The 13,714-nt window shown below is 28.9% G+C and overlaps 2 protein-coding genes across 5 annotated transcripts in view; both read right to left on the bottom strand.

Annotated features, from left to right (window-relative positions):
• Positions 1-5,718, bottom strand: part of LOC105258086 (epidermal growth factor receptor kinase substrate 8) — a 33,476-nt gene extending 27,758 nt beyond the window's left edge. For 2 of the 3 annotated variants that reach the window (XM_011269151.3, XM_011269153.3), the window contains exon 1: positions 5,483-5,680. The gene's annotated coding sequence lies outside the window, so the exon portion shown is untranslated. The other variant, XM_011269152.3, reaches the window with a different exon arrangement.
• Positions 5,719-7,358: 1,640 nt separating this feature from the next.
• LOC105258085 (cytochrome b-c1 complex subunit 8) lies at positions 7,359-9,451 on the bottom strand. 2 transcript variants are annotated; one of them, XM_025408845.1, is made up of 3 exons: positions 9,246-9,451; positions 8,902-9,067; positions 7,359-7,548 (listed from the first exon to the last, which is right to left on the bottom strand). In XM_025408845.1, exons 2-3 carry the CDS (start codon positions 9,053-9,055, stop codon positions 7,454-7,456), a joined length of 249 nt encoding a protein of 82 aa, XP_025264630.1. In that variant the 5' UTR covers positions 9,056-9,067; positions 9,246-9,451; the 3' UTR covers positions 7,359-7,453. The 2 variants fall into 2 exon arrangements, with proteins under 2 accessions (XP_025264630.1, XP_025264631.1); XM_025408846.1 differs by lacking the exon at positions 9,246-9,451 and adding an exon at positions 9,165-9,211.
• Positions 9,452-13,714: the final 4,263 nt, after the last annotated feature.

Raw genomic sequence — 13,714 nt, 5'->3', positions numbered from 1 at the left:
GTGAACTTTTACCTGCTCATTCAATGGAAAGATGCCGACATTCGCGACTTTAGCGCGTGATTTCAAGTTACAAATACCGCGAAACTACCGATTCCTATATATTTACAAGCAACGATGCTGCGCTTTTAAGTTTTAAGGAATTTTTTCATGTTGATATTCATTCACATAAGACGCTCATTTTCGTCAAAAAACATCATGTGATCAAAAAATGACGAATTGATATATATTTTTAATTACGTGATATCTTTTGAATCTGAAAATGAATATCGAACGTCAATATGAAAAGACATCTTAACGAATGCAATAATTGTTTTTTACAAAGAATGTGTATGTACATCTTATATAAAAAATATGTGTGTATATATATATATATATATTTTTTTTTTTTTTTTTTTAAGAAATATCGTGACAAGAAAAAGCTATTGTAAATATGGAACAGGATAAAGTTCGTGTAACTTATAATGAATATTATTACTATATTCATCATGGAGTATGAATATTGATATTGTATAATTATATAATTTATTTTATATAATTTATTTTATATAATTTATATAATTATTTATATAATTTATTTTAATTCAAGTATTTTTCTTTAAATTTCGGATAATATTATATGTAATTATGTGTGCATACAAAAAAATTAAAAATTCACAAATTATATGAATTATAAAAATATCATTGACTACATATTGAAATCATATTATGATTATATCATGACATTAAATCATATCATGACATATTATATTAAAATATGATGAACTACATAATTATATATGTATAACTATATTATAGATATATAATTATTGCTTTATTTATACAATATATTAATTATACAATATATAATTGTCATTTATAAATGATAAATAAAATGAAGATTATGATTTAAATTATGACTAAATGCTTATCTGCGATAAAAAAATGGAAATTGCACGTAATACAACTAGTGAATAAAATAAAAGAGTATGATCAAAGGTCGGCGATCAGTGAATCATCACACAGATCTCGATAATGATAATCCGATAAGAATTGGCGGATCAATATTACAATAGAAATAATGATCGATGTCGCGCATTCGTTATAGATATAGCACATTCGCAAAGCAATAATCTTTATGGCTAATCCTTAATATTATGATTAGAAAGTATTTTTCCAATAAACATTGGATTCCCGTACATATAACAATATTAAAATCACCAATAAAATTCTTGTATTTAATGCAAACTTGTAATTTCTTTTAACTTTTGTCATTTTCTCAATTGTAATTGAACAATATTGCATTCTATTTTTATCGTTAATTTTATATTCAAGATTTTTTATTATAATAATAAAGACTAATATAAAAATATGTTATATTTATTTTTTATAAATGAGAATATTCTTTTAATATTGTAGATTTAAATATTTTATAATTAAATTTTAAATTTTAATCCCTCGATATGGAAAAAGATTCGAGAAATTTAAACATATATATATCATACGTGCTCTAGATACAATAAACTATCCGACAATTAAAATGTTATCCATCCAATTAAGAAATTTATCTTAATCTCAAAAACACATCAATCTTTAATTATTATTTAATTAGTTAATTATGTTAGAAAATAGTGTAAAGCTGTTTTAATGTCATTGAAAGCGCATAGTCACACGCATATGCAGTATGCAGCAACACATCATACACACGCACACAAATATGTACGATACACACATACATATTTCGATAGAATTATTTATAAATCTGTCAGGAAAGCACAGATAATTTATAAAACATATAGAAATTTCCTCTTTTTTATATAAAATGTCAAATTATTTTTCAAAATTTTATGAAAATAAAGAAATTATGTATATATTTCTATTATATTACATGTATAAAAGAAATTAAGCACATTTATACGATATAGAATTAGAATGTTAATAAGGATAAAATCTGTTAATTTTATTATTCATATTAATTTTATATTAATTCATATTAATTTCATATTAATTTTATTATTCATATTAATTTTTATATTAATTTTTCCTTTAATATTTTTTTTATCTCTGATCTTTAGTTATACTTTGATTAAAATAAACTTGAAATTTTCACGTTAGTCGGATTTAAAACGTGGGAAAAATGTTACTTTTCTTAACTTTTTAATACTGTAATTTTTTCTCATACTCACAAGTTTCCCGTCGATGTCATGACCTAGAGTTAAAACACGACGCTATATTCCGACTCTATGTTCCTTCTGCATTTGTAGAAGGTTGCGATATACATAAATTTGACATCAGTCATATTACGTTGTAATATAATAATTCTTGTCGTTCAATAAATATTGTTATATTAATATAATATAAAAGCAATAAAACAGGATGTTACACGTAATATATACATATAAATATTACCGATATAAATATTATATATACCGACAAGTGATTACTGATTAATTGTAATTTCCCATTATAAATGAAACATATAATATAACATTTGTATATATATAAGTATTGTTGTTAAATTGTAATTATATTCCATATAAAATTGTTTCATATAGAATATTAATCATATATAAAATTAGTAATTAAATAAATAAAAATAATTATATGTATTTAATATATAAGATTTAAAATAATTTATATAGAAATTTTATTTAGGTAGTCGAATTAAATAATTTATATAAAAATTTCGAGTTTTTACTCCAAACTTAGAAAATAAATGAACTTTCTCATTTACAGGCTCAATTTAAAGTTATCTATTTAATATTCTGAATCTCGTGTGCTGAGATTGTAATAGTAATTAAATTAATAAAAAAGTGATATACTTTGAATCTTACATTAAGGATGTTTTGTATGTACAATCCCAGCAAAAAGTAGCTGAAAATCAATATTATAGACGAATATATCCACTTTTGGTGTATTTTGAGTAAAAAATTGTGTGGAATATTACAATTTAATCTTAGCTACACTGCAGAGATGTATTTTTTAATATTTATTGCATTTTTACTGGAGTATTCCGAATTTTGTGAATCGAAATGCTTAACTTTTGGCAGAGAATTTCGCCTTGTAACAGATACATGGCTAACTTCATTGAATTATATTTAATATCTTTTTAATCAGTTAGTATTTGTATAATATTATTTGACCAAATATTTCATCTATATCTAAACTTTTGCAAATTTTAAATAAATTCTGAATATTATTTTATTTCCATGTGTTTTTGTCATTTGAATCGACGTGGTTATACGTTTCCCATAAGAACACATGTTAATTCGGTGCAAATTAAAATCCTTATAACTTGTGAACGCTTTGGTGAATCGATTTAAAAATTGTACTGAAGATTCTAAACATATGTAAGAACATTCTGTACAATTTTCATTAAATTCTCATTAATTTCATTAAATTCTTTTGAAAATAGGTACAAAACATCCTTAATTCTCGTTCTTTGTAAGTTTTACATCCATTTCATGATGAAAAATTTAATACGACGATCAGTTAAGTCTGGTTTCGCCACGTAGCGGCAAACGAAGGAACATGTATATAACATGTATATAACAATATATTGCAATAATATATTCTGTTACTATTGTAATGCTGCAAAATAATATACATACAATTTTATATCATATATCATGTTACATTCCCTAACAGCACATGATATCATTCGAATATTCTATAATAATAATATTCTACTCATACTGTAAATATACGTTACAGATATAATATACTGAGAATAATCACATAACATCTCTTGTTGTATATTATTTTTCATATATTCTCAGAATATTTTTTGAATATCTCGTATTAGAATATTTTTTCTCGTATATTTTCAGGATATTCTATAATATTGCATGTGTTTCCTCATTTTGCCGCTACGCGCGCTACCAAACTCATACTTAATTTTTGGTGAAATGGACATAAAGGACTGGTACTAACATGAGTTCCAAAGTTTCTTCTTTTTCCTTTTTAGTCAGTTCAATTTATAATAAAGTAACTTAATTTAAAGTAATTTGTCTAATAATCTGGATTCCTTGTTGGAATTCAGAATATTAAACAAATTATTTAAAATTAAAATAAGCAATAATCCATTTACTGCGTTTATATAGAATATAGAAAATATCCGTAGAATGTCTTGAGTATACTATACGTATATTATACGCAGTGTTTGCTGGTATCTAGATAAAATTATCTAGATAATCATCTAGATAAAGAAATGGATCATCTTTATTTCTAACTAAATGAAGAAATATAAAGTATCTTTATCTTTATCTTAGATGAAAAATATGTCATCTTATCTAAAAATTGTCTAAGATGACGTTTTCATTATGCAAAAAAGTTTTCCAAAAATCTGAAGCAAGCTTCTAAAAATCTATCTAAAATGTCTAAAATATATTTTTTATATTATTATTATATTATTATTAATATATTAATATATTAATATATTAATATATTAATATATTAATATATTATTGTTAATATATTATAAATATATTATTATTATAATATTATTAATATATTATAAATATAAATTAATAAATAAATATTTATCATATCATTTATATATCTTTTTGCTATTATTTAAATATTCTTTAGGAAAAGAGAAAGAATATGTGTTTATGATTTTAATATCCCATTTATAATCTGCGTCACATTTTTTACAAATATTTATAGTCTTCTAAAATAAACAAAAATATCTAGATAATTATCTAGATTATCACAATAATTATCTCATCTTTCATCTAGATTAAGTAAAAGCAAAATCATCTTTATCTCATCTAAGATAAATTTATGGATTTTTACCTTTATCTTTATCTAGATAATTTTAAAATTATCTACAGCAAACACCGATTATACGTGTATCATATGTGTACTAATAACATACTTAAAATATTCTATGGATATATACTTCTTATGTACTGAAAGATATCCTCAGTATGTACTAAGAAGTAGGAAAACTTGGACATAGTAGCATTCTTAGTACGTACTTAGTACTTATATCGCAGTACGTATTTCGAATATTCCTAGAATATACGCAATATACTCTTTTCTGTTATTCTTCGAATATTTTCAGAATCTACATGTGCTGTGTGGGTTATTTGTTACTTCTACGTTATATTACTGCAACAAACAGTGTTTACTAATCGTAGAAAGGAAAATTCATATGTGAATCTCACGTTGATAACGGGAGTTAGCGCTGCAACCCGCGCCTTTTGTTAAGCGATTTTTATCTGCCATGCGCTCGTTGAGGCCTGCTCGTCATCATCATAGACGAGCAGCACGCACGGGCACGCAACGCGGCCATGGAAGATGGCAACAGGTGCGCGTGACCGGATGATTCGTCCCGGCTCGTTGCAACGATCGGTGCAGTATTAATCCCGTGCTCATTTTTCGGAGTAGCCCGGTGCGAGATTCCATCTCCGTGTTTACTCCAATCGTATTCTCGATGAAGAGATGCACGAAAATCACTTCGTGCACGCAATATTTGCGCGAGAGGAGGAAAATTACTTACCTATTTACAAATTTCTCACAACACGCCTTACACCACTCGTACCCAGAAACGGTGACAAACGAAGGGAGAGGTTGGGGAGGAAGGGGAAAGCTTACGAGTTCGAGACGACACGAGAGAGACACGCCGCAAAATTTACGTCCCGAACATGCTCGACCGCAAATACTCCGGCGACTAATCCGACCGATCGCCGTCGATCCTACGCATCTTACCTGTCTCAGGTGCGCCTCACGTAACGCAACGTATCATTGGCTGAACCTCGAGCGAGACCAATATGGTGGTCGGACCCGTTGGAATCGGTAATCTACGCCATCGTCGTACCCAGGATCGTATACTAGAATCGACGTTATAACGGTCGATGTGTTTCTTGCAAAAATGTTTTTTACTTTTTTATAGGGTTTACTAGTAACAGTAATTGGAGTCGTACAATATCATCGTAAAAGGATTGCATCGAATAATAAATGTAAATTTTTTTATGCGTTATAAACACGTAGCGCGAGGCATTGCGATGATGTTATACCACACGAGATGAACGCACCCGAAGACTAGTATCTCGAGCCAATAAAACTACTTGTTATAAAGAGATCATAAAGAATGTGACTCGAGGAAAGGTGGAAAGTACCTGTTGATTGCACCAGTTTGATGTATCGGATTGGCTAAAAATGAGACGAAACAATTTAAAATGTTACGCGCTTGTAACAAATGTTAAATTAAATCTACTACTTTTATTCAATAGATGTAGAATATTTAAGTGCCGTATATACAAGTAGAACTAATTAGTTTAAAATTGCATTTACGTAATTGATTTTAAATCAAAGAATTCTTTTAAGATTTATATAAAATACATAAATTATCTTAATATCGCTAGTCAATTAATCAAAGGATCGTTGGAAATAATATAGTCGACCAACACTAGCCAAAAATTTTTTGTTTATTGATTACGACGTTCACCTAATATTTTACACAATGAAAAATATGTATGAAAGAAAGAAATTGCTGAAATGTTTTATATTAAAAAATTCAATAATTTAATCAACCAGCAGAAAGTTTATGGATAGTTTAAACAACATCTACGACAAAATAATAAAGGTCATGTAATGTATTTTTTATTTAATACTCAGTTCGTTGACGAAGTCTCACACCACATCGTTTTTATCTCACGATTTTAAATTTATTAATATGTAACGATCGTGCAAACTTGTACATTTTACAACACTATGATTTATATCTGTCATTTGATCTGTATGTACTCAAATTGTTCACATTTAATTCGTGTGTATACTCGTTATTCAAACCGTTAAAAATTTAATTGTTTAATTGTTATATTCCAGTATTTACTTGAAAAGGACCACAACCATATGGTCGAAACGTCGTAATCAATAAACAAAAAATTTCTGGCTTTTGGTCGATTATATTATTTCCAACGACCCTTTGATTTATATAAAGATTTTTGTATAAATATTTAAATAAAGATTCAAAAATTATAAAAATTAAAAAAATAAAAAGAATAGAAAAACTTAATTTTGAAAAGAAATTAATTTATAAGAAAATAATCTTAACAATATGTAAAAAAAATTATTATATTTGACATTATGTTTATCTATTAATATAGTATATACATATAGTAATGTTATAACTTATATATATAATTACATAGAATATCTCTAAGATATATCAAATTTAATGTAAAGACAAAAGTATATTTATATTGAAAACTTATTTTCTTAATAGATCTTTAAAAATAAATCAAATGTTTTCTTTTTCAATTTTACTTTCTATTTTACTTAGATATTCTCTGTAAAAAGAGGAGCTTAAAATGGACTTACAAAAGAAGAAAAGTCCAATAAGAATCTAATATATTTTATAACATATATATTAATAATTTATTTTTTTATTTCAAGATTAGTATCTTACAATGTACTACTTAGATATGCTTATATATTATTCGAGCTAAAATTTATTTACTCATATATTTTATGTATCATTTTCATAATCCTTAGGATTTTTGCGACTAAGCTCTTGATTCTTCTCCTTTGCCCAATTTATAAGCAAGTAGGAAAACATGAATACTGTGACAAACAAATAATCCATTATTAGGGTATTAAAATCTATTATTAAATCTATTATTAAATCTATTATTAAATAAAAAAATAAATAATTATTAACTTATGTAACTATTAACATATTATAAAATTATATACTGAGTAAATTTTATATATGTTGTCATCTATGCAAGAATTTTTTATCATTGAAAGTATATAATTATAAAAGATATAGAATATATATATATATATATATATATATATATATATATATATACAGGGTGGGCCATTTTAAGTGATCCACTCAAATATTTCGGAAAATAATGAAAAATCGAAAAAATGTTTCAGATAAAAGTTGTATGGCTTGAAGGGGGCCATCAGATAGTGGCAATGATTTGACCTTGGAGAGTCATTTGAAGATGACGTAAAGGTAACCTTCAATTTCTTAAATGGAACTCCCTATTTTTTATTACATATTCGTGTAGCTTATCTCGAGAGCTTTCCAAAACACTATAAAGTATTTCTTCATTGAGTACTTTTCGAGTTATGAGGCTTGAAATCATTTCTTAATTTTGTATAAACCGTAAAATATCTAGTAAAATATTCATTTTTCGATTATCTTGCTTTAATACTTTTATGTACAAAATAATGAGAGAAATCAATTGGTGTAAAAAAAACACATAGTTGTTTCAAAGAAAAAATATGTAATTGTTAATTGCAAATTACATATTTTTTCTTAAAAATAACTATGTGTTTTCTTTACACCAATTGATTCCTCTCATTATTTTGTACATAAAAATATTAAAGCAAGATAATCGAAAAATGAATATTTTACTAGATATTTTACAGTTTATACAAAATTAAGAAATGATTTCAAGCCTCATAACTCGAAAAGTACTCAATGAAGAAATACTTTATTATAGTGTTTTGGAAAGCTCTCGAGATAAGCTACACGAATATGTAATAAAAAATAGAGAGTTCCATTTAAGAAATTGAAGGTTATCTTTACGTCATCTTCCAATGACTCTCCAAGGTCAAATCATTGCCACTATCTGATGGTCCCCTTCAAGCCATACAACTTTTATCTGAAACATTTTTTTGATTTTTCATTATTTTCCGAAATATTTGAGTGGATCATTTAAAATGGCCCACCCTGTATATATATATATATATATATGTAGCACATTTATGTATTTTCTCAAGTGACTTTCTTATGGCGCACCCATACATTCTATTTTATTTAGAAGTAAAAAATTACAATTTATTTGTCGTAAATGTTTTAAATTAACTTAAATATTGTTGCCATAAAAAATCGACTACTTGTTAATGAGGATTCACATAAATATTTAATATGTTGAATATGTAATCAAATATGCTTACTAGGTGCAACTCGAAATACACGATTTTGGAAACGTCGTATAATGTTTGGTACACCTTCGGAGATTAGTCCCTTGAAGGGTTTTTGTTCATATGGACTAAGACGGAAATAAACAATGCCATTAATTTTGGCAAGATTTCCGAATTCCTTTCCCATGTTAGGTAGAATCTATAAAAAAAAAGTCGTAATTATATACCTAATTAATATAATTTAACAACACATAACCAATTTCGAATAATTATAAATGCTCCTTAAATTCAATAACCTCAATTTAAATCAAATTTGGCAACTTTGAAGAAAATATACGACAACTTATTATTTAATTATATAATTTTTCTACACTTACTCAGCGCACACACAAACAAATCCAAATGTTGCAAAGCTTGCAAACTATGGGCACAGTATATACAGTAGCACAACCATAGACTTATATAATAGACCGGCCCCTACCATAAGAGGCAGGGTTGAAAAATCTAAAGGACAAAGAGATGATTACGGGTATCTCTGTCCTTCTCTTTTGTCTCGTGGTGAGGACACTGATGGGATGAGTGAAAACGAAGCGAGCATGCACACTGCTTTCCCCTCAACTCCTACAGTGTCCCCACCACGAGACAAAAGAGAAGGACAGAGATATCCGTAATCATCTCTCTGTCCTTTAGATCTTTCAACTCTGTCTCTTACGGTAGGGGCCGGTCTATTATATAAATCTGTGAGCGCAACTCTCTGTCAGCACTTTTGATGTTAAGCCGGATCTTCATTGATCGTATCGTAACGTCGCAAAAGCCGGATCTACATTGGTCGTATAGTAACATCGCAAGTCGTAAGTCATAGGCAAATTGACCAAATTTGGTTAATTATTTTTGAAATAATTAACCATGATTGGTCATTTGGCCTACGACTTAAGGCTATAGCACACACTTTCCATAAGGCCGGGTCTACAATAGATAATTTAAGCCTTAAGCCTTAAGAGATTGACCTATCACAGTCAAGTATGAAGAGAATACTCGACTGTGATTGGTCAATTTTTTAAGGCTTAATGCTTAAATTACCTATTGTAGACCCGGCCTAAGACGTAACAATAAGGTTTCGATCAATCGCGTTGCTCAATTTGGCCGTCCGTAACCAAATTGAGCAATGCGATTGAAACCTTACTGTTATGTCTTATGAAATGTGTGTTACAACACGTCGTCTACAATGGCAGTAGGATCAAGCATCAAAAGAATACTCGACTGTGATTGGTCAATTTCTTGAGTTACAGCTTTAATCCATTAATCCTACTGCCATTGTAGACAACGCTTAAGACTATAGCACACACTTTCCATAAGACATAACAGTAAGGTTTCGACCAATCGTGTTGCTCAATTTGGTTACAAACGGCCAAATTCGAAACCTTACTGTTATGTCTTATGGAAAGTGTGTGCTATAGCCTATAGCCTTTACGACTTGCGACATTATGATATGACCAATGTAGATCCGGCTTAAGGAGTCGCAAGTCGTAAGTCGTAGGCAAATTGATCAATCATGATTGATTATTTTTGAAATAATCGATTATGATTGGTCAATTTACCTACGATTTACAACTTGCGACTCCTTTGCGACATTACGATACGACCAATGTAGATCCGGCTTTAGGCCCGTTCTACAATGAGTATACTCCGCGACAACGATTCGTTCCATGGTCTCTCTCGCGGGGCAAGGGGAGCGTAGCTTCTAACCAATCAGCCACTGCCACACTGCCAGCTGATTGGTCACTTCTACGCTCCCCTTGCCCCGTGAGAGAGGGGCCGAGAAACGAATCGTTGTCGCGCAGTGTACTTTCCGATTCAAGCGTCGTCTACAATGGCCGGTATTCATAGTCCGATCTTATATTTGAGATCGTCTTAAGTTCAAGCCTGAAATGCTACGCAGCTGTTTGATTGGTTGAATGATGTCTTAAGTCAACCTTAGACCAGACTTAAGACAATCTTAAATATAAGATCGGACTATAAATACCGGCCAATGAGATTTTAAGGGGACTTAAGGCATAAGATTTAAGAAATTGACCAATCACAATCAAGTATTAAGGAGAATATTCGATTGTGATTGGTCAATTTCTTAAGTCTTACGCCTTAATGGTGCGGTCCCATGATACGGAACGTATGCGCAATGCGGAATTGGCGGAACGCTCGTGATTGGTTTAACCTGTTTTACGTCTGTTCCGCCGATTTCTATCCGCAAGTTTCTATTTTATACACATTTTGTGCGGAACTTCGAAATTGTGTGTATGATGAAAAATGTCGAAACAGCAGATATCCGTAAGAATATTATTAAAAAATATTTTAAATAAGAGTGTAACAAGGAATGGTCCAACTAATGCTAATAATGCGTCAAATAATTGAGGTGCCATTCTAAAATAATCCATATATTTTTCTGTGTCTTCGATCAGCATTTCCTTTACAAGATTCTCACTTGCTCCTTTTGTTGGAATCTTCTTTCTAAGCTGAATATAGGTCGCATCCAATATTTTCGTCATTTTTTAATATTTTCATTTCTTTTTACAATTATATACAAATATAATTTGTGTAATTGAATATAATTTTATAATCTTACGGCGTAATTCATTCTTTTTAAATATACACCAACTTTGTTTTAATTTACTTAACAATCCACAAATAATAATAAACAATTTTTCAGAATCCATATTCAATATTAAGTTGTTGTCAGTTTTGAAAGTTATATATGAAATTCATGAATTTTTTGACATATATGTGTGAATCCGATCCGCATAAATTTGTATTTCCTATGTCCCATGCAGCGGAAAATACGGAAGCGTAATTTGCGCGAGCCAATAATGTACGCTGTTCCGATATAGACAACAAAAAAATCTATGGGAAAGAATCTTGTGATTGGCCAACACCAATTGCGCTTCCGCATTTTCCGCTCCATGGGACATAAGAAAATATATTTCAACGGAACGCAATTGACGGAATGTCTGTGATTGGACGAACTTCGTTCCGCCAATTCCGCATTGCGCATACGTTCCGTATCATGGGACCGCACCATAAATGTCCTTAAAATATCATTGTAGACGCCGCTTAAGGCCGGGTCTACAACAGGTAATTTAAGCCTTAAGCCTTAAAAAATTGACCAATCACAATCAAGTATGAAGAAAATACTCGGCTGTGATTGGTCAATTTCTTAAAGCTAGCGTCAGACTATGCGTGATTCGTAATTCGCGATTCGTAATTCGCGATTCGTAATTCGTGATTCATAGAGATTCGTTGGAGATTCAGAAAGATTCGTTATTCGTCAGTGTAAACTTTCAACACTATTCGCGATTCGCGTGGATTGCCCGATTAGACACAGTACAATTAGACACAGCCAATCATATCGACCGATGCTTAGAGGCCTAGCACGGATCAATAGAGAGTCCGAGAGAGTCCTGTGTCCGATTTATTCTGTGCGCAACTGGGCCTCACTCAAAACGACGAATTATGAATTACGAATGATATATAGGGAATCGCGAATAGTGTGGAAGCTTTACATTGACGAATAACAAATCTCCCTGAATGTCCAACGAATTTCTATGAATCACGAATTACGAATCGGGAATTACGAATCGTGCATAATCTGGCGCTAGCTTTAGAGCTTAAATTATCTATTGTAGATCTAGAACTAAGGCTGAATCTGCAACAGACAATTTAAGACCTATGCCTTAAGAAATTGACCAATCGCAGTCGAGTATTCTCTTCATACTCAACTGTGATTGGTCAATTTCTTAAGGCTTAGGTCTTAAATTATCTATTGTAGATCCGATCTAAAGCGTCGTCTACAATGGCAGTAGGATTAATGGATTAAAGTTGTAACTTAAGGAATTGACCAAATACAGTCAAGCATTAAGAAAATACTCGACTGTGATTGGTCAATTTCTTGAGTTACAGCTTCAACTCATTAATCTTACTGCCATTGTAGACACGCTTAATGGGACTGCAATAGAAACAGGAAGTGGACATTCTCTGTCTTTTCGCGCATATTTACATTATTAAAATTTCTAAAAATATTTATATATAAGTAAATTATAATTTATAAATAAATGCGTTTATTTTTTAATGTTGCAAAAATAGTTAATTTAATGTTTGGAAAATTATAAATGTTTGGAATTTAAATTATAAATAATAATAGTTAAACTTAATTTATTAATTTCAATATGAATAATTTATTATTTACTTAATAATTAATTAATTAATTATTTATTTAGAGTTTATTTAATTTATTTATAATTTATAATTTAGCTTTATTAAAATAAAATCTGAAATTGTAAATTAAATAAATTAAATTTCTATATATTAAATAAAAATATATAAAGTAATAAGAAATAAGTAATAAAACAATAAGAAATATTTCTTGAATTTATTGTTAAACAAAATACATATGTACATGTGTATATATGTGTATTTACACATATGCATTTTGTTCAGATAATAATAAATTATAAAAAAGAGAGATACTATTCGTATTATATATTCCCTGTTTTAATAATGCATTACTTGTCGAGGAACATGTTTTCTTTAGAAGAGAATAGGCAATGTTTAGTTATATATGTCTGTAGATATAATATAATAATTATAATTTGGGATTAAATTCTACAAGATAAATCTTTATTTTGACTTAAATTAATAATTAATTTTATGTTTTAAATTTTATATTTTAAATTATTAATTTTATATTTTATCAAAGATTGAAAGTACTTTGTGTAATGATTTATTAATTTTTAATATACTTAAGTGGGGTCTATGCAATTCCTTCTTTAAAACTTTTGAAATCAATAGATCATCA

This window comes from Camponotus floridanus, unplaced genomic scaffold, assembly GCF_003227725.1.
Source record: "Camponotus floridanus strain SB8 unplaced genomic scaffold, Cflo_v7.5 scaffold234, whole genome shotgun sequence".
NCBI lineage: Eukaryota > Metazoa > Arthropoda > Insecta > Hymenoptera > Formicidae > Camponotus > Camponotus floridanus.
This window is presented reverse-complemented; position numbering and strand designations above follow the sequence as displayed.

What these genes read in the sequence shown, in the direction of transcription:
- LOC105258085 (XM_025408845.1), bottom strand. Translation starts at nt 9,055, where the DNA reads ATGGGAAAGGAATTCGGAAATCTTGCCAAAATTAATGGCATTGTTTAT. An exon ending in TGTATTTCGAGTTGCACCTA is followed by an intron (nt 7,549 to 8,901) that starts GTAAGCATATTT and finishes TGTTTGTCACAG; the next exon opens with TATTCATGTTTTCCTACTTG.